This window comes from Amblyraja radiata, chromosome 6 (genome assembly GCF_010909765.2).
Source record: "Amblyraja radiata isolate CabotCenter1 chromosome 6, sAmbRad1.1.pri, whole genome shotgun sequence".
Taxonomy (NCBI): domain Eukaryota; kingdom Metazoa; phylum Chordata; class Chondrichthyes; order Rajiformes; family Rajidae; genus Amblyraja; species Amblyraja radiata.
Genome location: NC_045961.1, coordinates 29,856,118 through 29,882,045, shown reverse-complemented (window position 1 = coordinate 29,882,045; position 25,928 = coordinate 29,856,118). Strand labels below are relative to the sequence as shown.

Sequence of the window (25,928 nt, the reverse complement as noted above, 5' to 3'; positions counted from 1 at the left end):
TGCAGGTTAGATCAGCCTTCCTGATGATAGACCCACGGAAAGCAACTGGCCCGGGGGACGGACTTCCTGAGCATGTCCTTAAGAAATGCGTGGATCAACTAGTGGGAATAAATAAAAGTGCAATACCAAAGTACTTAGTGCAACCAAAACAGCAGTACATAGTTGATCCTTGTTGCTCAAGTAGGATTGTGCAGTGCTTTAAGTGGCGGCATGGTGGGCAGTGGTAGAGTTGCTGCCTTACAGCACTTGCAGCGCCAGAGACCCGGGTTTCGACCAAGGGTGCTGTCTGTACAGTTTGTACGTTCTCCCTGTGACCTGCATGGGTTTTTTTTCCAAGATCTTCGGTTTCCTCCCACATTCCAAAAACATACAGGTTTGTAGGTTAATTGGCTTGGTATCAGTGCAAAATTGTCCCTAGTGTGTGCAGTTTAGTGTTAATGTGTGGGCATCGCTGGTCGGTGTGGACTCGGTGGGCCGAAGAGCCTGTTTCTGCGCTGTGTATCTAAAACTAAGAACCTAGTGGTTGCTGGGAACCTGTTCTTGAACCTGGAGGTCACATTTACAGGCTGCTGTACCTTCTCCCCACTGGTAGCAGTGAGATGAGAGCGTGGGTCTTTGATGATATTAACTGCCTTTTAGAGGCTGCGCTTCCTGTACTGTAGATCCTTTTCAATGGTGGGGAGGTCAATAATCGTGATGGACCCGGTAGTGGCGACCACTTTTTGCAACCTTCTTCTTTCCTGGGTGTTCAACCAGGCATTATCCAACTAGTCAATATGCTCTCTGCTGTACCCCTATACAAGTATTCGGCGACATGCTGAATCTTCTCAACCTTGTAAGGAAGTAGAAGCATTGAAGAACCTTCTCTGCGAGATTTATTGATATGCTAATCAGAATACTAAAGACACAGTGTGGTTCACAATGGATTTTATGTGATTATTTGATATCTACAGATTGTGCTTAATTATTTTCTTAGAAAGGAAGCATGGTGTTAAAAATTAGTACAGCACAGAAAAAGACCCTTTGGCCTGACTGATCCATGCTGACCAAGCTGTCGATCTAAACTAGTGCTATTTGCTGGTGTTTGGCTTATATCCCTCTAAAGCTGTTCTATCTATATACCTGTCCAAATGTCTTTTAAACATTGTAGTTATACCCACCTGCACAGCTTCCTCTGGTAGCTCCTTCCATTTATTCACCTATCTGTGTGTGAAAAAGTTGCTCCTCGGGTCCCATTTATACATTTCTCCTCTCATCGTAAATCCATGTCCTCTAGTTTTAGACTCCAATACGATGGGAAAACGTCTGTGACCATCCACCTCATCCATACCCCTCATGATTTTAAATACCTCTACAAGGTCCCACCTCAAACTCCTGCACTCAGGTGCCTGCCTTCTTTAATGTACATGTTAAAAAAATTGCATAATTTTGAAGGAGAGGAGGGGGATTCTTCCTGGTGTTCTATTCTATGCCTCAACAGGTGGCACTTATTGTTGCTTGTGAGAAATCATCTGCCGAACTTGCTATCTACAGCAGTGACGAACACCCTGCTACCTTGAAGTGTACTATAGATATACCATTTATTTTTTATGTATTTCAAACAATAACAAACATATTTTTGGCCATTTGACTAGGTTTCTTCTCAGATTCTCTCTCAGGTGGTGCAATTCGTCATTTTTTTCCTGTTTGGCTTGATTGTGTTCCGTTTTCTTCTTGTGATATAGGTGGACATCTGCTGGCTGAAAGGGGTAATTGCAGCATGATCTCAACAAGAGAGAAAAAATATATAAATGTTGACCTAATATGTACATGTGTAAATATTTTAAGATGAAGATACAATTATTTTTAAGTGACCATTTATGCATAGCCTATACTTGCTACATCTGATGATGGTGTGGAGGGAGGGTGCTTTATTCCATTCTGACCTGAAAGTTCCGGACAGTGATTATCAACAATGGCATGGAACATCACCTATCCATGTTCTCCAGAGATGCTGCCTGGCCCGCTGAGTTACTCCAGCATGTTGTGTCCACTTGTGTATTAACTTGCATCTGCAGTTCTTTGTTTCTACTCGTAGACTCCTGTCTCGTTTTAGATAAGATAAGCATTTCAACAATCGATTGCAGTTTTATACGGTTCTGTATTGTTCTGAAATTGGGAAGGTATCTTTAAATTGTCAGTTTATTATGAAACCATATATTTAACCCGTAATAAAGTAATTACTCAGTTGGAGAAATTTAATTCAGTCTTACAAGTTCTTAAAGCGTAAATGGAGGGCCGAGCATGTGTATGCAACAGTGTTTGGATACTGCAGTTATGTATGCTGAACGCGGGATATCGCACCAAAATCCCGGGATTGATTTTAGCGCCACTTGAGGTTACAGAGCAGCACGTAAATTAACCCGCAGAATTAAAGCGCCAATCGAGCGCAACAGCGCGAAATGACATCCCAACAGCGGCAGCAAATAGCAACACTGGCTGGTGGCACGTTTTAAATGAAGTGTCTAAGGTTATAAGCAGGAGCAAAATATTATAAAAGGAAACAAGGATTTGTTTTGATTGATGCATCTACGTAAATTGAATTAGTATGGGCTGTTGATATTTTAATCCCAGTAAAACGGAAAACGTTTCTCCTGGATCAGAAAGATTAATGGAAGGTAAATTGAAGTATGAGTTTTCAAAGACGACGTTGTGGCGAGTGATGTAATTTATAGTTTTGCTATTTTTAATTCACTTTCGGCATTCGGGGTTCGCTGGGAAGCGCAGTATTTGGTACTACCCACTCCTAATTGCGCTTTGCTTAGTGAACTACTGCCTTGAACCGCTGGAGCCCTCCTGAAGGTACTATTGCGCACGGAGTTTCGGGATAGCCAGCGGGTATGAAGGGTGTAAGATGGAAGTGTAGATGCTGGTTTAAACCAAAGATCTTATAGGATCTTTGGTTTAAACCGAAGATAGATATAAAGACCTGGTGTAACTCAGCGGAACAGGTAACATCTCCGGAGAGAAGGAATGGGTGGCGTTTCGGGTCGACGGGTCAGCCGTTTATTTCCAAGTCAGCTTGGTGTGTATTTTACAAGATAATCTGCAGTAACCTTTAAGTTCTTAAACCTGAAAGGCACGGTCCGTACTGTGAGATAAATCGTTCCAGAATTACCTTATTGAAATTTTTTTTGGTAAACAATGTATTTTATAATAGATTTCAGCATTTTAGAACTTCAAAATGTTTTAGATAATTAAGTATTTTGTGATTTATTTTTTTTACTGTTTCCTATTATTTGCTATTTACTACTGATTTGCAAAATTCCCGCTAGTGTAAAGAACAATCGTTTGCAGCTATTATTTTTTTTGCTGTTTTGCCACAGCTATTTGCTATTTTTTGCTATTATTTGTTACACCTGAGGGCTGCAGCGAATCGTCCGATCAGCTGAGAAGGTTATTGACTGCACCCTTCCCTCCATTGATGAACTAACTGTACACTGCAAGGGCCAGGAAGCGAGTGTCCCTGGCCACAAACACTTTGAATGACATCCCTCTGGAACTGCCACAGCCAGACATAAAAACAGCTTTTTTCCATGAGTAGTAGCTCTACTCAATAACCAAAAATCTGTAGCCTCCTTTTGCTCTGGCATTTTATTTAATTCACATGTTTAATCAATAATGTTTTATTTTTAATGTTTGATGTGTCATTCCTAACTGTCCAGGCCCGTACGAAGCTTTTCAAAAAGGGGGGTGGCATGACAGGATTACAAAAAACTTACTGTGAAATAATGTGCGCGCTGCGCACATCACGTGCGTGAAGAGTGAAGTCCCTCAATGCCAGGGTTTTTAGATGCTCTCTGATGCATTCTGAGCCTTATTTTGGAGCATTTTTGCACCAAATTTATGACCAATACTTCAGAAATTAACAGGAACCTGAGAGGTAGCTTTTTCACACAAAGGGTGCTGGGTGTATGTAACGAGCTGCCAGAGGAGGTAGTTAAGGCTGGGACTATCCTACTGTTTAAGAGACATTTGGACACCTACATGGATAGGACAGATTTAGATCGATATGGGCCAGACGCGTGTGAGTGGGACTAGTTTAGATGGGACATGTTGGTCGGTGTGGGCAAGTTGGGCTGAAGGGCCTGTTCCCACACTGCATCATTCTATGACTGAAAAGTGAAGAAGAAAAATGCATGTAGATAAGTAGAGCAGATTTGAAAGAGGAGTGAAATGTAAAGGCAGATAGAGGTTAATGGGTGGAAAGGAACATAGGAAAGGAGGGGGGAGAGTGGGCTTGGGCAGATGGGTGAAGGGAAAATAGTCACAAAGTGCTGGAGTAACTCAGTGGGTCAGGCAGCATCTCTGGAGAAATGGTATAGATTATATTTCGGGTCAAGACCGTTCTTCAGTAATATTCATGATGTGACATGCATAGACATTCCTGAATGTTACCCAAACCATCGTGAGCTACTTTGATACGGTGTTTGCCCTCTCCTATAACATCTCTGCTGCCTTGGGTGATGCAGGACAGGACACAAGCTTTGGGACACGGTGTGAAGCTGTTGCCGTCTGTCCACGCCTGGTAAAACCTGGATGGAGTGGATTTGGAGAGTCTGTTTCCACTCGTGGGAGAGTCTAGGACCAGTGGCCACAGCCTCAGAATTAAAAGACATTCCTTTAGGAAGGAGATGAGCAGGAATTTCTTAAGTCAGAGGGTGGTGAACTGTGGAATTCATTGCCACAGACAGCTGTGGAGGTCGTCAATGGACATTTTTCAGGAGGAGATTGATAGATTCTTGATTGATACGGGTGTCAGAGGTAATGGGGAGAAGGCAGGAGAATGGGTTTGAGAGGGAAAGATAGATAGTCATAGAGTGATACAGTGTGGAAACAGGCCCTTCGGCCCAGCATGCCCCATCTGCACTAGTCCCACCTGCCCATGTTTGATCCATATCGCTCCGAACCTGTCCTATCCATGTACCTGTATAACTGTTTCTTAAATGTTGCGATAGTCCCTGCCTCAACTACCTCCTCTGGCAGCTTGTTCCATACACCTACCACCCTTTGTGTGAAAAACATATCCCACAGATTCCTATTAAATCTTTTGCCCTTCACCTTAAACTTATGTCCTCTGCTCCTCGATTCACTTACTTTGGGCAAAAGACTCAACCATATCTATTCAAATCATGATTTTATACACCTCTATTTGATCATCCCTCATCCTCCTGTGCTCCATGAGTCCCAGCCTACTCGACCTCTCCCTATAGCTCTGGCTCTCTAGTCCTGGCAACATCCTCATAAATCTTCACTGTACCCTTTCCAGTTTGATGACATATTTCCTATAACATGGTGCCCAGAACTGAACACAATACTCTGAATGCAGCCTCACCAACTTCTTATGCAACTGCAACATGACCTCCCAACTTCTATACTCAGCCTGGCCTGCTGAGTTACTCCAGCACTCTGTGAAACATCACAGAACAGGGCAAGATTAGCAAGTTTGCTGATGATACAGAAACGAGTGGTTTTGCAGATAGTGAAGATGGTTGTGAAAGATTGCAGCAGTATCTGGATCAATTAGCCAGGTGGGCAGAGGAATGGTTGACGGTTGCATGGTTCCTTGAAGGTCGTGTCGCAGGTACATCAGGTGGTCAAAAAGTATTTTGGTTCTTTGGCCTTCATCAGTCAGAGTATTGAGTATAGAAGTTGGGAGGTCATGTTGCAGTTGTATAAGACTTTGGTGAGACCGCATTAGAATATTGTGTTCAGTTCTGGGCACCATGTTCTAGGAAAGATGTTAAACTGAAAAGAGTACAGAGATCCCATCCTGGATCAGTCCAATCAGGGTTGTGTCATCCGCTAACTTGAGAAGCTTGACAGAGGTGTCTGTGGAGGTGCAGTCATTGGTGTGGCGAGAGTAGAGGAGAGGGGAGAGTACGCATCTTGCGGTGCTCCTATGCTGAGCGTTTGCGGGTCCGAGATATGCTTTCCCGTCTCACATGCTGCTTCCTGACTGTCCGAAAGCTGGTGATCCACCGACAGAGGGGTTCAGGCACAGTCAACGCAGAAAGTTTGGAGCGTAGTAGCTCTGGCACAATGATGTTGAATGCAGAGCTAAAATCAATAAAACAAAATCCTTGCATAGGTTCCCTGGCGGTCTAGGTGCTGGAGGATGACGTGCAGGCCCAGATTGACTGCATCATCCACAGATATCACAGATTGTGATATTTTTCAGCTTGGCAAGCACAAGCCTTTCAACGGTCTTCATGACTACAGAGGTCAGTGCGACAGGCCAGCGGAGGTGGCGTGGGCCCAGCGGGGGTGGCGTGGGCCCAGCGGGGGTGGCGTGGGCCCAGCGGGGGTGGCGTGGGCCCAGCGGGGGTGGCGTGGGCCCAGCGGGGGTGGCATGAGCCCAGTGGGGGTGGGATGAGCCCAGTGGGGGTGGGATGAGCCCAGCGGGGAGGTGTGGGCCCAGCAGGGGTCAGCAGGGGTGGTGTGGGGGGGAAGATGGCTTGGGCCCCGGCGGCGGGGGGAGGCGAGGGGAGCGGGCTCTGCTGCAGCGGCATCTGGTGTTGGGGTTACAGCCGTTGGGTTCAGATTCAGCCACTGTTGCCCGGCGACGGGAGAACAGAGAACTGGCCATTTCCAAAGTGGAAACGTTGATTTTTTTTTGGTGATTTTTTCTTGGGGGGAGAAAAGGGGGGTGCGGTCGCACCCAACGCACCCCCCCCCCCCCCCCCCCCCTTCGGACGGCCATGCTGTCACTGTCTGTCGTTGTCACTTGCGGGCGGAGCACCAAGGCAAATTCCTTGTATGTGAATACTTGGCCATTAAACTTATTCAGTCAGTCATTCATTCATTCATATTTACAGCCTCCAACTTTCACACACATAGAGGTCCCATAAACAGTAATGAACAAATGGGCTATATATAGTATGTTGTGCTGCATAATTAAAGCAATTTGAAACATTTTTCTCCATATTTCTTTCTTTCTTTATATTCAATCAAATTGGCTGGCCATATTTAATTTCTAATAGAACTTTTATCTTTTAATCTGAAATCTTTCCACAAAATCACTGTGAAATGTTGTCCTACCTCTATCTTTCACTAGATGGCGCTTTTGTAATGATCAAAGCAGAAGGTTCAAATACTGCACATCTTAGTTCGAGGAATGTGTACATGAGTGAGATGGTAACGCAGGTTAGTTGATGGAAGTATTTTCAATGGACAAACATTTCTATTCCAATGAGCTGCTGTTTGGCCTACTTTGGACATCAAGTACAACTTTGTTATGAAATGGTTGAGGCTTTATCCCCTGGCTAACAGCTTCGTCCCTTCTGTTATTTGCATTCTGAACAGACCTCTCAAAAGCCTAATGGGCCACTTAGGTGACTTTTTAGGCGACTGCAGGAGACTATGCGGTCGCCACATGTTTGTGGGTGGTTGTTGGGGAGTCTCCTTCATGGTCGTGAGGAGTTCCAGCATTCTGGGAACGAGTCGCGGCCTCATTATGGCCGCCGTGAATTTTTCAACATGTTCAACACATCGAAGGTTCACGGAGGTTCTCGTAGGTTGTAGCCGGTGTTGACCAATGAATTTCATTGGCTCATTGGGAGAAAAAAAAGGTAAGTAGTAGTTTTAAGAACCAAGGATAACCGACCGGTAATGTTAAATGCCTGCCAAGCTTCACAGCCATGTATCTCTGGCTTCTTAAAAGTTGTCTCCACTCCTTCTTCTCTCCCCCCTCTTTTAAAGGACTTACCATACAAAAGACGATATGTGCCGGAGTAGGCCATTAGGCCCTTCGAGCCATGGCTGATCATCCCCAATCAGTACCCTGTACCTGCCTTCTCCCCATATCCCCTGACTGCTATTTTTAAGAGCCCTATCTAGCTCTCTCTTGAAAGCATCCAGAGAACCTGCCCCCACCGCCCTCTGAGGAAGAGAATTCCACAGACTCGCCACTCTCTGTGAGAAAAAGTGTTTCTTCGTCTCCGTTCTAAATGGCTTACTCCTTATTCTTAAACTGTGGCCCCTGGTTCTGGACTCCCACAACATCGGGAACATGTTTCCTGTCTCTAGCGTGTCTAAACCTTAACAATCTTATGTGTTTCAATGAGATCCACTCTCATCCTTCTAAACTCCAGAGTGTACAAGCCCAGCTGCTCCATTCTCTCAGCATATGACAGTCCCGCCATCCTGGGAATTAACCTTGTAAACCTATGCTGCTCTCCCTCAATAGCAAGAATGTCCTTCCTCAAATTAGGTGACCAAAACTGTACACAATACTTCGGGTGTAGTCTCACTAGGGCTCTGTACAACTGCAGAAGGACCTCTTTGCTCCTTTATTCGATTCCTCTTCTTATAAAGGACAACCTGCCATTCGCTTTCTTCACTGCCTGCTGTACCTGCATGCTTACTTTCATAGATTGATGTGCAAGGACCCCCAGATCCCGTTGTACTTCCCCTTTTCCCAACTTGATGCCATTTAGATATTAATCTGCCTTCCTGTTTTTGCTACCAAAGTGGATAACCTCACATTTATCCGCATTAAACTTCATCTGCCATGCATCTACCCACTCCCCCAACCTGTCCAAGTCACCCTGCACTGTCATAGCATCCTCCTCACAGTTCACACTGCCACACAGCTTTGTGTCATCCGCAAATTTGCTAATGTTACTTTGAATCCCTTCATCCAAATCATTGATGTATATTGTAAATAGCTGCGGTCCCAGCACCGAGCCTTGCGGTACTGCACTAGTCACTGCCTGCCATTCTGAAAGGGACCCGTTGATCCCTACTCTTTTGTTTCCTGTCTGCCAACCACTTCTCTAGCCATGTCAGCACTCTACCTCCAATACCATGTGCCCTCATTTTTCGCACTAGTCTCCTATGTGGGACCTTATCAAATGCTTTCTGAAAGTCCAGGCACACTACATCCACTGGTTCTCCCTTGTCCATTTTCCTAGTTACATCTTCAAAAAATTCCAGAAGATTAGTCAAGCATGATTTCCCCCTCGTAAATCCATGCTGACTCGGACCGATCCTGTTACTGCTAACTAAATGTTCGGCTATCTCATCTTTTATAATTGACTCCAGCATCTTCCCCACCACCGTCCTTCCTTAAGGTGTGTCCTTCCTTAAATTAGGGGACCAAAACTGCACACAATAAAAATCAGTTTGCAAGGGTCACAGTGAGGTAGCTTGGGAGATCAGGATTACACCCTTCTGGGCCTGTCCCACTTAGGTGATTTTTCAGCGGACACATGACAATAACATGCCAACACTTGTGTTGATGTAGGGTGATACTTTTATTTCAAATACATTAAGAATATCAGTCATCAATTTAAATTGACCAGTACACAGTAATTGGTTAAGTGGAAACCTGAATTAATCCAAAATTCTGATTGTTAAATCTGTAGTTTTAATTTTCACATTCTTTGGAAAATCTAGAGGCAACACTTAATAGTGAAGTTTGCTGAGATTCACTATTTAGCGATTAGTGTAATAAGTGTAAACCAACTGAAAATGGCATAATTGAGCTGGATAATGGAGGAGCTGCCTAACTGGAGATAGTTATTCAAATGTTATTCCTCAAATTTTTAAATGAGTAATCCAATATATGACAAAGATGCACAATGTTCTTAAATATAAAAGGCAGTATTTTTGTCAAACATGTAAGGTTTAATTGGTAATACTTTGGAACTTAGTATTTTACTCGTGAATCAATCAATTATACTGCTCAGCCAGTTTGTAGAGTTCTCTTCCAACTTTCACATTGGAGTCCACATAATTTTGCACTATATATTTGAATAAAAATACCATGGAAACAGAATATTCCTCGACTGCGGAGGGTTGTGGTCCCGACCACGGGGGAAAATGGAGGAGGACTGACCAAATTTTGTGCCTTCCACCACAGTGATGAATGCTGTGGTGGATGTTTGTGTTATATTTTTATTGTGTACTGTGTGTTCTTTTTTTGTTGTACCACCGCTGGCAAATTCATTTCACTGTAGTTTATGTGCATGTGACGAATAAAACTTGACTGGACTTGACTAAAGTGAGTCTAAAACTGACTTTTACAGTATGTAAAAAGGAAAAGTTTAGATTTTTTTTTTTAATGGAATTCTCTGCCACAGAAGGCAGTGGAGGTCAATTTACTAGATGTTTTCAAGAGAGTTAGATTTAGCTCTTAGGAATAAGGAATCGAGGGATATGTGTAGAAAAGCAGGAACAGGGTACTGATTGCCATGATCTTATTGAATGGCGGTGCTGGCTCAAAGACCTGAATGGCCTATTCCTGCACCTATTTTTCTATGTTTCTATGACGGGTTGCATCTCCTGGGCTTACAGGGTAAAGTATCTGGGGAGGGGGTGGTTTGGTTTAGGAAGGGATAAGTGAACCAAGGAGTTCGAAGGGAGCAGCCTCTGCAGAAGGCGGAAAGGCGTTGGGATGAGACAATGTGTCTGGAGGTGGGATTACGATGAGGGTGGTGGAAATGTTGAAGAATGATGTGTTGGATGTGGTGGGGTGAAAGGTGAAAACCGGGTAAATTCGATCCTTGTTCTGTTTGGGGGAAGCGGAGTGTCTGGTTGCCCGATGTACATCAGTGAGACCAAGCGTAGACTCAGCCTGAAGATGGGGGTTCTGACCCGAAACATAATCTATCCATGTTCTCCAGAGAAGCTGTCTGGCACTTTGAGATACTCCAGCAGTGTTTTTTTTTTTTGTTTTTTTTTTGTAAACTGGCACCTGCAATTCCTTGTTTCATTCTTTCGTGGATGGATATTAATGGCATTCCTAAGGAAACTCTGTTTTGGAAACTGCCCAAGAGATCAAGACTTGTTGTATGACCAAATCTCCACTACAAGGACAACGTTGTGTGAGAAATTGAGAGGAATCGACCGAGAGAGAACTGAGATATGGCAATGGGTTAGAGCCTCTGGAAGCCATTGGAAGAGGTAAAGACAAATGGGAAGCTCAGCTGATTTAGAAGAGAGAAAATGTTGCATCTTGGTCTACTGTCCTTGTGTGCAGCAAGTGCAGCAGAAACAACCAGTCAGAGTGGCTACACTGACAATGATTGTTCTACAGGAAGGAAGATCACCACTTAGTAATTTATCATCAATATTATTACTACAAGTTAAGCAACATCAGTTATGCAAGGAACTATTTTTAATCAGTGCAAAGTAATTTCAGAAATTATTTAAAAATATCATTTAATTTTGGAAACTAGAATCTGGAACACACCAGCCAGGGCGGAACTGTCAAAAATATTAGACGTTCATTAATCAATTAGATTTTAGACTATTTATTCTTTCTAGCATTTGTCACTGAATATTCATCAGGAATAGGCTGATATTTCCAAATTTTCAGAATTTAAAATAATTATCCTCCAAGGAAATCGAGGTAATATTGAGTTATCAGTCATTTAAAAAAAAAACCAAAAAAAAACCCAGAGCAAATAAACCCTATATAAGTTAATAGTCATTTATCCAGGAAAGCATAGACAGTAGAACATATCTGCAAATATACATGGGGAGAAGATCGGCTCAATTATTTAAACAGTATGGATTGAGAGGAGAATTACCCAATCATCTCCACACTGGCCGATTACAGTGGCATCGGCAAATTTTACTTTAGTCCCTCAGATACATTGAAACCAGTTAAAGAAATCAAACTTTTCTGAGATCTGCCTGGTCTTTATATGGACAAAATATTTGATTTGGAACAATCCTGGTCTAGATGATGCCGAACCGCAATATTGACAGAATCATCTCGGAAGCTATTACACCTTCAATGTATTTACGAATAATAAAGGACAAGAAAGTGCTAAATTTATCTGCAATTACTGGATTAATATCTCCGCCTTGTTTATTGCTCTCACTACAATCTTTTATTTTGTAGATAAACTATTGAAATGGAAGAAATAATAAAAGGGTTAGAAAAGAATGGTCGATTACGGTAAGCTTCTTTGGTTTATGTTGTTTCTTTTATGTCCTGTATCTGTATTAAGCAATAATTTCCTTCAAAATACTTTTGATTTGCAAAATACTTTTTAACCAAAAAAATACAATGTGGCAGATATTGCACTGTCTTGAGATTGCCAGTTGTCTGCATTTACAATCATGCTTTTTCCTCCAGCATGGTCCAGAGCTTGGTCTTTTGATGAGAATCAATCCATTGGCTCAAAAGTGAGGCCTTGGGTAGTGTTAGGCCTCCTCAACCTCAATTCAGGCAGCATTTGTGGAAAAGCAAACAGAGTCAATGCTTCAGGTTGGAGTTCTCCATAGGAGATAAATATCATATTTTAAAGTTGCAGAGAACGTGGTGGGAAGGACTGAATTGCCTGAGGGGTGAGTTGTTTGGGTCCTCCAATCAATTGGGTTAATGGGAAGTTAGAAAACTGCCCCACTAGCCAATTGACCAGATGATCCTATGCCCACATAATTCGAGAGAACAAAGGGAATATCTGTGAAGGCAGCAATATTGTGGAGATTAGATGTACGAGTCATCTGGTGCTGCCTAACCTGCTTACTATTTCCCAGCATTTCTTGCTTTATTTAGATTTTCAGCATCTATAGTGTTTTTGATTTGTTGTTCTATTGTCATTGAAGCTCTGCCTACAAACAGGCAATCACGAACTGTTTTTTTTTAAAAATATATGTTTTGAACCTCTATCCAACCATGCTTAAAGCTGCATTTTATTTGTCGGATTTCAATAATAATACATGAGCTGTGTATAAAGTTTGGGAATATGGTGACCGACTGGCCTGAGACAGAAATAAAACATATCTTAAAACAATTTTGAGTCAATAAAGTACTTTGGATATATTATTATACAAATATTTAACAGGTTAGGCAGCATCTGCAGAGACAGATATTTTCTAAGCACCAATGTGATAATGATTTGATAATTAGAATTTAAATCATTTTCTTATCAGGTCAAGTGTCCTTTATTGTCATTCAGACTTTTCAGCCTGAACAAATTTTCGTGCCTTGCAGTCATAACATAGAATAAAAATAACAAAATACACAATAAACACAGATTTAACATCCACCACAGTGAGTCCACCAGGCCCTCCTCACTGTGATGGAAGGCAAAAGTCTTAAGTCCTTGTCTCTTCCTTCCTTGTTCTCCCTCTGCGTTGAGGCGATCCAAGCTTCCGATGTTGTGACCCCACCGGGTGATGGTAAGTCCCACGCCTGAATCCGAGCTCCGCAAACGGGCAGGTTCCAACTCCGTGGCCCGGGGCGGTCGAAGCTGCCGTAGCTGCCGCCCTCCAGTCCAGCGGACGCAGCTGTTGCGGGAGCTCCGAAGAACAGGTCACCAACCTGTGTTCCTGCGAGCTCCCGACGTTATCGTCCACTGGACCCGTGGCCGAGCCTCCGAGGCTCCTAAGTCAGGTCGCCGCCGCCGCCACAGCCCCGAAGTCCGGTTGCCGCCGCCACAGCCCTGAAGTCGGCCAGCCCCGCCATTAGGCCTCAGCGCAGACGGAGACAGAGACGGGGGATACGACAAGAAAAGGTTGCATCCCCCCCCCCCCCCGAAGGAAGATACTAAAACAGTTTCTCCCCCCCCCCCCCCCCCCCCCCCCCCCACACACACATACCCAACTAAAATAAAACTGAAACAAACTGTGACAACGGGACGAGAAAGAGAAAAAGAAAAGAAAAAACAAACGGACTGCAGGCGAGCCGCTGCTGCTAGGGCAGCGCTGCCACTTCCGGATCATTTGTGTGTTATTTAATATACTTCCCTGGTATCTTTTTAATTCACCTGAAAGAACAGGGCATCTATTTTATTACTTGTTCAAAAGTTGCCACTTCTGTTAACACACTATACCCTTTGAACCTGTTTTGAACTGGATTATCAACTTTGGTGTTATTATCAACGTATATAGAATGGGAACTTGCAAACTTTTGGATCAGATAAAAGTACTACTAACTGAAGTCTGAGCACTGTCAGAACATTGTGATTTGCTGTTTAGTTTGTCAACTTGTGCAAATTCAAAAGGACTACTGTGAATTATATACCAAACTTGCAGGACTATTTTCTCTCTTGGACTGCTTTGCACCAAACCTAAATCAATCGTAGTGGAGTCATCATATGACATTGTAAATCTATCTCTGTAGTATATGTCACCATGAATCACTAGAAATGCTGAGGAAGATTCCAGATATCTTTTTTAAAACGATTCCATTGTGGTTGAAAATATTTAATTAAAGTGAATACATAAACACTAGGTACATTTTTATTTTTACTTAAATGAAAAAAGTTGAAAGTATTTGTGAAGGAAGTTTTATGTTTTTGCTTTCATTGTGAAATTAGGGACACCTCTTGTGAAGCAGAGCTCCAGGAACTATTGCATCAAATTGATGTCATGGTGAATCGCAAAAAAGTTGAATGGGAACAACGGTCACAAAGTCTTGAGACCCAGCTGGAAATGTGTGAACAGGAATTGACCAATGTACACACTTGCCTTGATTCGAAACAACATGAGGTAAAGTAGCAAAGGCTGCAGGTATTTAAATACATTTGTTGACCAAAGAACTGCCAGGGAAAATTGTCTGTTAAATCGCTTAAGAAATAAAAGCCAATAATGTTACTAAGATATGGAGCTTCTTTCAAACTAACATTGATTGAGAATGTGACTAACAAAATTTGTATAAATAAAGGAAAGTTAGTGGAAGAAGGCAATATTTTGCAACAATGATAATGTACCTTTAGCATAGAGTGGGATGTTACTGCACCACACATGAATGCTCAGGCATGCACAAGCAGTAAAGTATTTCAGTTTGTCCATTCCAAGAGCGAAAAATGAAGGTGGAAATCCGAGGTTGGGCAATTATAGTGCGGAACATTAAAAGTGAATAATCGTGCATGAGAATTAGCCTGTTCTGATACAAGCAAAAAAAAAAGATTATCTAAAATGGGGGCAGCAGAGTGTATTATGGAAGAGCTGCTGCCTACTGCACCAGAGACCCGGGTTTGATCCTGACCACAGGATCAAACCTGATCATTGATTGCTAGTCAAGTCCTTTATGTGTTTTTAGTCACATTTTTCTCATCTGTACAGAGTTTGTACGTTCTCCCTGTGACCACATGGGTTTTGTTCGGGTGCTCCGGTTTCCCCCCCACACTCCAAAGACATACAGGTTAATTAGCTTGGGTAGAATTGTAAATTATCCCTAGCATGTAGGATGGTGTTACTGTACGGTTAGCGCAGACCTGGTGGGCCGAAGAGCCTGTTTCAATTCTATCTCTCTAAAGTTGAATTTAGTATTGCATCCTGTGGGCTGCAAAATGCCCAGGTGGAAGATAAAGCTGTCCTTGACTTTAACAGTTTTTTATTTCTCCACAGTTGCTGCCTAATCTGTTGGGTATTTGCAGTTTTCTTTTTTTTGTTCCAGATTTCCAGCAATAGCTGCATTCTATCACTCTGTCTATTGTATTTTACTCTGTTTCTTTCCACATTCCCCAATTGTCTCCTGTTACATTCATTTATCTATCAACTAAAGAGCACCTTGGTCTCCACTGTATTACGGACATTCCCTTTATCTCTCCATTGTCATCTCTACAGAATTTAGAAAGTAATTGTTTTCACACTTCTGTTCTGTTGATGGGTCATTGATCTGAAATGTTCATTCTGATTCTCACCATAATGCTGTCAGATCTTCTACAATTTTGCTGCACTTTCTGTGTTTATTTCAATTGTTCATTGTGCGCAGTTTTGTATTTTCAATTACAGATCATTAACCAGTGTCCAGCAATATATCTGTACAAAAGTAGAAAATGTTAATAAGATTGTTCAAGTAATGAGCAGATGTGGCAGTATAGATAATTATTATGAGATTGGGATGAATGTTTATTTTGAGCAGCATTTGTTATTCACTACAGTGTATCTTCATGTTTCTGGTACATATGATTTTTAGTCTAGTCCTTTATCTGATCTTAGTCATTTTTCTCGTATTCCCCCGTCAAAGTTACTGATTCTCACAACATCCATATTCTTCAGACCTTAAACAGAATATCTTACAGATAAACATCAAAGTGATCTAAGTACCTGATTGAGCCTATATAATTCCAATATTGTATTCAGCATTGACTCTAATACTAGTTTGAAATTAGATTTAAACAGTAGGCTTTAGAAAATGCACAGAATTCAATAACCATTGCTTCAAGAGATGGTCTTGATATAGAATGCACAGTTGATTTGAAAGTAGGATGGCATGGTGGGTTGTAAAGGCCATTTATCAGCTATAAAGCTAAAGACTACTTGGATACAACAAATTACATAAAGATGGAAAAGAGGTAGCAGGCCACAAACAAGTGTACAGTTCCTCCCCAGGTTACAACAGGGTTCTGTTCCTGAAATGTGTTTGTAACTCGCACAGGTCACAAGTCAGAAATGTGGCCGCTCGGAAATATATTACAATAAAAAACAGAGGACAACCAAGGGCAACCTTGGGCATTTAATCATTTAATTCAGCTATTTGGATATTGCCACGCGCCAAATTCGTACACGGCAAAAGATGCCTGCAGCATCTTGCAAGTCCATTCTGTCGGTCACCCACAAGCTGGATTGTAAGTATGGCTGTACATAAATCAGCCATTTGTATCCTGGGGAGGACCTGTATAGCCAACCTGCAATTTTGCAGTTCACATACCGTCCGAACAGATCCACGGACGATGCGGTCTCCCAGGTTTTGCACACCGCTCTCTCTCTCATCTTGACAGCCAGAAGGGGGGCTACGTGAGGATGCTGTTCATAGACTACAGTTCAGCCTTCAACACGATAGTCCCCACCAGACTGGCCGGGAAACTACTGGAATTAGGGCTCAACACCCCCCTGTGTGCCTGGGCCCTGGACTTTCTCACCGCCAGGCCCCAGGTAGTCAAGATGGGAGGGAATATATCGAAGTCCCTCACCCTGAGCACAGGATCGCCCCAGGGTTGCGTCCTCAGCCCCCTATTGTACTCCCTGTACACACATGACTGTGTGGCTAGGTTCAGCTCCAACTCAATAATTAAGTTTGCTGATGACACTGTGGTGGTGGGCCTGATCTCAGATAACGATGAGAAGGCCTACCGGGAGGAGGTGTCTGATCTAACACTCTGGTGCCAGGACAACAGCCTCCTCTTGAACATCAAAAAAACTAAGGAGCTGATCGTGGACTTTAGGAGGGCACATCATCCGAGGACGTACACACCATTGAGGATAAATGGGGATCCTGTGGATAGGGTGAGCTGTTTTAAATATCTGGGAGTCCACATCTCTGAGGATATGACATGGACATCACACGCCTCAGCACTCGTTAGTAAGGCAAGGCAGCGCCTTTACCACCTCAGGCAATTGAGGAAATTCAGAGTGTCTCCGAGGATCCTCCAGTGCTTCTATTCAGCGGCTGTGGAAAGCATCTTGTCCGGAAATATTACCATCTGGTTTGGGAATTGCTCTGCCAAGGACAAGAAGGCTCTGCAGAGAGTAGTGCGTTCAGCCGAACGCACTATGGGAACTTCACTCGCCCCCCTGCAGGAACTATACATCAGGAGGTGCAACTCCAGAGCCAATAAAATCATGGGAGACCCCTTCCACCCATGCAACGGACTGTTCCAGCTGCTACGGTCAGGCAAACGCCTCCGTTGCCATGCTGTGAGAACGGAGAGGTTGAGAAGGAGTTTCTTCCCAGAGGCCATTCGGACTGTAAACTCCTATCTCACCAGGGACCAACTTTATTGAATGTTTTTCCTTCCAATATTTAATATGTAAAAGAATATGTGTGTATTTATGATTGTGTTTATAGTTTGTTTGGTTGTTTGTTTGTCTTTTTGCACAAAGTCCGCGAGCATTGCCACTTTCATTTCACTGCAGATCTCGTATGTGTATGTGACGAATAAACTTGAGGACTTGATTTTGCAGAAGATTGTATGGCCCCATTTCAAGAGATATCCAATAAGAATATGCCTCAACTTTTACAAAGATACATTTCTTAATCTTTTCCTTTGTCTCTGGTTTCTTTCAATGCTCCAAAATCAGTCTATTTTCTTTCATGACTACGTGGATGATCTGAACATCCATAGCCCTTGGCAAACAATCTGGGTTCACTTTCTTTTGAGTGAAGAAAATTAAACCCATTTCTGTTCAAAGTACACGTTGCCCTAATTTGAGACTATGCCTGGTTCTAGATACTCTAGGCAGATGAAACGGTCTTTCTTCAACTACCCTTAAGAAATGTATATGTTTCAGTAAGGTTATGCCTCATTCTTCTGAAGCTCAGAAAATATTGTCATATTCTATTCAATTTCTGTGTGTTCTCCACCATTTTCATACCAGGAAACTCATTGTGAATTCTCTATGATGGGAAATGCATCCCTTTAACTGAACAAAAATATATAGTTCTCCTGGTGTAATTGCACAATTAATGGGTGCCTATAAAAGTCCAGTTGGCAAACTGTTCACAATAGGTGACTGAATCTTGTTTGTGGACGTGCAGCTGAAAGATTCAGCATTACAGAAGGCCCAGTACATTACCCATAGGAGTCAGGGTTTCAGTGCCTGTGTGAGATCTCGCCAGGCAGGTTATCTTTAATTAATGCAGGCACTATGAAATTCTGCTTTTAGATGCAGCCCAAATTAAAAGCAATAATGCAACTGCTATCCAGTTGTTAGTTTGGCACTATTGAGTTTGTCCAGAGTTCAAAAATCACCCATTTATGGTTCTGAATAAATTAAAGTATGCTATTATATTATCCTGAATATCCTGATCTTGATTTGACCTGTTAAGATGGTGCTGGAGAATGGCACCATTTTAAGTGAAGCTTCTCTTAAAACATTCAAGAGCCTTCTGTGTCATTTTTCCTCATTATTTATCCATTAGAATTAGCATTGAGACCATCATTAGATCGAGCACTGAACGTCCCCTGTCAATTATTGCTTAATTACAGCAAGCCTCGGTACTCTTGACCTTTAGTAAAATCGACACAACTGGCACAGCTATGAGTACAAACAAAAGAGGTGCAGCTGAAACTGAGAATTTTAACCTCCACTCCCTAGTATAATTCAAGCTACAGTTCAATCATTCAAGAACAAGTTTGAAGAACTCAAAGCAAGATTGTTGTTTCAAAGGTCGATTGGGGACTCTGGTTTTCATTGGTTCACTGAAAAACGGCTCATCCTGGAATTACTTGACCCTAATATAGAGTTTCTTCATTTATTGTAAGGACTATACAGAAAATTCAGGCAAGTGGAAAGACTGTGACATCTGTTTTATGATCAATGCTCTGTGGTGTACTGATGTGACAGTATTAGCACAGTTCAGCTCCTCTCACCTGGAATACATGAGCATGAAGTGCCTTTCTTTTTATTCACCTCTAATATCTTGTCAACTGTCTACATATTACCCCATACCGTATGGATTACACCCAGTCGGCAACTCGCTTGAAATATCAAACCCTGATGCCCTATTCATCAACGCTGATAACTTCAATCAAGCTAACTTGAGGCATGTACTGCATAAATACCATCAGACTGTCCCATGCGCTCTTGACCATTGCTACACCATCAAGTGTGATTATTGCTCCATCCCTTGCCCTCATTTTGGCTAGTTTGATCATCAGTCAATGCTTCTTCTGCTGACGCAAACAGATTGAAGCTTGAGGCACCAACAAAGAGAGTAATGCATCAGTGGTCTGTGGAGATTGAGGGTTTATATCAGGACTGTTCGAGTCAGTGGAGTGGAACATGTTCAAGATAATTTTATCCAGCCTGAATGAGTAAACCTCAGTTGTCACTGGTTTTATCAATAAATGCGTTGACGACTGTATTGAAGCCAATTAGGGTCTATCTTGCAAAAAAAAGGATTGAACCGATTCATTCTCTGCTTCAGGTTCAATTTCTGAGGCTTTAAAGAAGGGTGACCCTCCACTGTACCAGGTCAAGTACCAAGGTCCCATGGTAGAAATAGAGTGGAAAGCATAACTTGAAGGTAAAGAGGTCAAAGTTCAAAGGAAATGTGGGGCAAGATTTTATACAGAGAGTGGTGGGTGCTTGGAACATGCTGCCAGGAATGTGGTGGCATATTAGAGGCTTTTAGATAGGCACATGGATATGCTGGGAATGGACGGATCAAGTGCAGGTAGAGGAGATTAGGTTAAAATGGCATCATGTTCAGCATGGATATTATGGGCCGAAGGACCTGTTCCTATTTAGCATTGTAATTTAAATATATACCACAAAGCTGATCTTTATGCTCACCAATGATGCCACTTATGTCAGTCCATTCGACAACAATGATAAGATGGATTAAAAGAAAGAGATCAGGAACATTGTGTTATGGTGCCAGAACCACATCCTAGTCCTCAACATCAGCAAGATATTCCTTGTTGGCTTAAGGAACCCTGGGTGGTGGAGAACACAACATTGTCCTCATCAACGGAGCTGCTGTAGAGATGGATGACATCTTAATGTTCTTAGGCATCCATATCACATGCAACCTTAGATAGACACAAAATGCTGGAGTAACTCAGCGGGACAGGCACCATCTCTGGAGAGAAGGAATGGGTTGAGACCCTTCGTCAGACTGATGTCAGGGGAGTGGGCGGTACATAGAAAAGGAGGTGTATAGATAACGAAGTGTAAGGTATGGAAACAGGACCAAGGGAATGGAGGTCAAGGAAAATGTAGAATAGATCATAAGACTGGGAAGGGGGAGGGGATGGAGAGAGAGGGAAAGCATGGCTACTTGAAGTTAGAGAAGTCAATGTTCATACCGCTGGGGTGTAAGCTGCCCAAGCAAAATATGAGGTGCTGTTCCTCCAATTTGCGCCGGGCCTCACTCTGATAATGGAGGACGCCCAGGACAAAAAGGTCAGCGGGGGAGGTAAAGTGTTTAGCAACCGGGAGATCAGATAGGTTTGGGCACACTGAGCAACCTAATCTAGTTCCTTCATATTGAAGCAGTGATCAAGAAAGCTCATCAGCGTATTTACTTTTTCTGGTGTCTGAGAAGAATCGGCACACCCTCAAGGATTCTCTTTAATGTTTATGGATGCATTATAGAAGGTATTCTGACAGAACAATATGCCATCTGCTCTGCTCTTGACTGTCTGAATATGCAGGGAGTGATGAACACAGTCCAGTACATCACAGGCACGTCACTTCCATCCAGTCCATCTTCACGATATGCTGCACCAGGTGGAAATATTGTCATCCTGGCCATTCCTTTTTCTCTCTTCTACCTCTGGAAGAAGATGCAGGAACTTGAAACCTCCGAATCCGGATTTAAGAACAGCTTCTTCCCGTTTGCTATCAGACTCCTGAACCAATCACCTTTCTCACATCCACTTTCTGGAGGGGCTGTTGTATACTCTTAGACTTAATCCGAACATTTGGTTATTGTTATTGCATTTTTGTAAATTTGTTTTTGTTGCACTACTTCAGAATGCACTACAATCTGCACCATTCTGCTGTTTTGTATTTGTCATTGTATTTATTGTATGTATCTATCATCATTATGTAAACTGTATATTCTGAGCTTCATGCAAACAAGGAATTTACATTGCACCCTGGTGTGTTTGACAATAAACTCGTATGAATCTGAACCATATACCCATATAACCATATAACAATTACAGCACGGAAACAGGCCATCTCGGCCCTACAAGTCCGCGCCGAACAATTTTTTTCCCTTAGTCCCACCTGCCTGCACTCATACCATAACCCTCCATTCCCTTCTCATCCATATGCCTATCCAATTTATTCTTAAATGTTACCAACGAACCTGCCGCCACCACTTCCACTGGAAGCTCATTCCACACCGCTACCACTCTCTGAGTAAAGAAGTTCCCCCTCATGTTACCCCTAAACTTCTTTTTTTTTTTTTTTTTAATATATTTTTTTTATTGGAGATAGGTACATAACCTATTTACATCATTACAGTCTTACATTTTTAAATTGATAATATTGTCAATTATTATTACATTGTCTCCAATACTTTTTGCCTTTTTTTTTTTTTAAACTAGATAGAACTAAAGAGATAGATGAAGTAAAGAAAGAAAAGAAAGAGAAGAAAAACAAAAACAAAAACAAACAAAAAAAAAAAAAAAAAAAGGAAAAAGATAGTTAAAGAAGAATGGAAAAATGTATTAAAATAAAAAAGACTTCATTCGAGATATATTCGTACATTTCAGAGTATAGTATTTCATCCATTCTTTAGCCCGCGTGCTAGTCAGGTTCCTGTGCTGAACCATTCTGACCCTTTAAATAATCAATAAAAGGAGACCATGTTCCAACGAATAATTCCTGTTTGTCCAACAGGGAAAATCTGATTCTTTCCACGTTTAAGGTCTCCGTCATTTCTATAATCCACATTTTGATTGTGGGGGCCGTAGGGCCTTTCCAAAATTTTAGAATTAATTTTTTTCCTGTTATTAAACTATAATCAATAAAGTTTCTTTGTGTTGTTCTAAGTGTTTGATTTAATTCTAATATTCCGAGTATTATTAATTTTGGATCTGGGTCCAATTGTGTGCTGGTTACTTTAGATATTATACTAAAAATATTTACCCAGAATTTTTTAATTTTTATACAGTTTGCAAACATATGAGATAATGTAGCTTCTAAATGTTGACATTTATCACATATAGGTGAGATATGTTGAAAAATTTTATGTAGTTTTGTTTTTGAATAATGTAACCTACTTTAAATTGTATTAGAGAATGTCTGGCGTTTAGTGAACACTGATGCATGTGTTGCAAACTTTCTTCCCAAGTATCTTTCGTTATTACTTGATTTAATTCTTTTTCCCATGTTTGTCTGTGTAAGTCCGTCGAAGGAATGTCACTGTCTAATAAGATATTATATATATAAGATATTAATTTTTCTGTATTAGGATGTTTGTTCCAACATTCATCAAGAATTTCTGAATTTCTAATTCGAAATTTTTGGGAGTTCGATTTTACATAATCTCTAAGTTGAAGATATCTGAAATAATCATTTCCTCGAAGTCCATAAGTCTGTTGCAACTCCTGAAATGTCAGAAAAGTGCCTTCCTTGTAAAGTTGTCCCATATTTTTAATTCCATAATTCTTCCATTGTGTAAAACCCCCGTCCAACCATGAAGGCTTAAACAAAGGATTATTCACAATTGGAAGAAAAAGTGATAAATTATCTAATTTTAATGTCTTTTTTAATTGTTTCCAAATTCGTATAGCACTAAATATTATAGGGTTTTCCCTATAATTTTTTTGTTTAATTTAGACGTAGCAAATAATATCGAACCGATATCAAAAGGTAAACAATCTTCCTTTTCCATTTTTAACCAGTCTGGTTGATGATCTATTTCTTCCAACCAGAAATTCATATTTTTAATGTTAACTGCCCAGAAATAAAACAAAAAATTGGGTAAAACCAAGCCTCCATTTATTTTTGATTTACACAAGTGTCTTTTGTTTATCTTATGATTCTTATAATCCCAGATAAAATCATTAACAATAGAGTCCAATTTAAAAAAAAAGTTTTTTGCCAAATATATCGGAATTGTCTGAAAAAGGTATAATATTTGCGGTAAAAAAATCATTTTTATGGCATTGATTTTGCCTACCATTGAGATAGGAAGTGTTTTCCAGTATTGAATATTCTTATGTAGTTTGTTCAGTAATGGGGGGAAATTTGCTTTAAATAATGATGTATATATCTTAGTTACATAAATACCTAGATATTTAAATATTTCATTTACTATTTTAAATGGAAATTGTTGTATTATCTGTTTGTTATGTTCCCTTATTGGCATAATTTCACTTTTATTCCAATTTATTCTATATCCTGAAAGTGAACCAAATTGGGTTATTAGCTTTAATAAGTTTGGAATACTAATTTCTGGTTTTGTAATGTAAATTAATACATCATCTGCGTATAGAGAAATTTTATTCACTGTGTCCTTTGTGTTATACCCATGTATTTCCGGATGCCCCCTTACTCTTTCTGCCAGTGGCTCGATAGCAAGCGCAAATAATAATGGAGATAATGGGCATCCTTGTCTACAACCTCTAGATAGGCTAAATTTAGATGACAACCTTTGGTTTGTAAATATTCTAGCCGTGGGATTTGTATACAACAGTTTTATCCGTGTACAGAATTTCTCCCCCAGCTGCATATTTTCCATCACCGAAAATAAGTAAGGCCATTCGACCTGATCAAATGCTTTTTCAGCGTCAAGTGAAATTATTGCTAGATCTTCATTAATAATTCTCTTGGAATATATAATATTAAATAATCTTCTTAGATTATAATATGAGTACCGTTTCTGAATAAAGCCTGTTTGGTCAGGGTGTATTAATTTATTCATCACTGTACTTAATCTATGCGCTAGTATTTTAGTTAAAATTTTCTGATCTGTATTTAAAAGTGCAATTGCTCTGTATGATCCCGGGTCTTCCAGATCTTTATCAGCTTTAGGAATAAGTGTTATTATTGATTCATTTAAAGTGTCTGGAAGTTTCTGTTGAGTATATATATACTCATACAGTCTTTGTAAACGTGGGCTAAGCAAATCATAAAATTTTTTATAAAATTCGGAACCTAAACCATCTGGTCCTACTGCTTTACCATTTTTTAAAGAGCCAATAGACTCCTCAATATCCTTTATCGTAATCTCCCTTTCTAATAATTCTCTATCGTTTGAATCTAAACCTTTTAAATTACATTTTATTAAAAAATCTGCTATTCCTTCTGATTGTGCTACGGTTTTAGTTGAATAAAGGTTATGATAGTATTGGAGAAATCTATCATTTATGTCCTTGGGCATTTTTAATAATTCTCCTGTCTCTGTTCTAATTTTATGAATTGTTTTTTCCCCTTCCATTTTTCGTAACTGACGTGCTAATAATTTTTGTGGTTTGTCTCCAAATTCAAAATGTAATTGTTTGGTTTTTTGATAAAGTTTTATTACTTGTTCTGAATACATTTTATTTAATTTATATTTCAATACCGCAATTTTATTATGTTTTAAAGTAGATGGCATTCTCGCATTTTCTATATCTAGTTGCTTGATTTCGCTTTCCAATGTTTGTTGCTTAATCCTGTTCTCTTTATTATAAAATTCTTGAGCAGAGATTAATGTACCTCGAACATACGCTTTAAACGTTTCCCACATAAGAGAAGTAGGTGTGTCAGGGTTGTCATTTACCTCAAAAAATATTTGAATCTGTTTAATAATATATTCCTGGCATGATCTTTCGTTCAAAATTTGTGGGTTAAATCTCCAATATGCTTGTTTCTCGGACATTCCATTTAATTTAATCATGAATGTTACAGGTGCGTGATCTGAGATTATAATGTTATGGTATTTTGAATTATAAATAAATGGGATAAACGTAGAGTCAACTAAAAAATAATCTATTCTTGAGTATGTTTTGTGTACTGGTGAGTAAAATGAATATTCCCGTCCAGTTGGGTTTTCTATTCTCCAGACATCCTTAATATTAGTGGTATTAATAAATGAATTTAGAAATACACTTGATTGAGATTTTACTTTTTTTTGCCTTGATGATCTATCTAAGTATGGATCTAATGTACAATTGAAGTCTCCTCCAATTATTAATTTATATTGTGTAAATTCAGGAATTTTATTAAATGTTTTATTAAAAAACTTGGGGTTATCAAAATTAGGCCCATAAACATTAAGAAGAATCACTTTTTCTCCATTTAACTCTCCAACTAATATAATATATCTACCATCAATATCCACTATTGTTGAAGAGTTCTTAAAAGGTATTCCTTTACGAATTAGTATTGCAACTCCTCTGGACTTATGGGAAAAGGAGGAATGATATGATTCAGCGATCCACCTAGCTTTAAGTCTATGTTGAGATTCCTTTTTAAGGTGTGTTTCTTGAAGAAATATTATATCTGTTTTGATTAAATTTAGATGTGCCAACACT

General features: G+C 40.6%; 1 protein-coding gene across 2 annotated transcripts in view; it reads left to right on the top strand.

Moving 5' to 3' along the window:
• The window catches only part of deup1 (deuterosome assembly protein 1), a 96,309-nt gene that overhangs the window by 4,902 nt on the left and 65,479 nt on the right, over positions 1-25,928 (top strand). Inside the window, exons 1-3 of one of the 2 annotated variants that reach the window (XM_033022424.1) lie at positions 2,515-2,657; positions 11,894-11,950; positions 14,319-14,490. In XM_033022424.1, the coding sequence (XP_032878315.1) occupies positions 11,907-11,950; positions 14,319-14,490 (216 nt within the window). In that variant the 5' untranslated portion in view covers positions 2,515-2,657; positions 11,894-11,906. Of the gene's footprint in view, positions 1-2,514; positions 2,658-11,893; positions 11,951-14,318; positions 14,491-25,928 lie in introns of those variants that run through there. The other variant, XM_033022425.1, reaches the window with a different exon arrangement.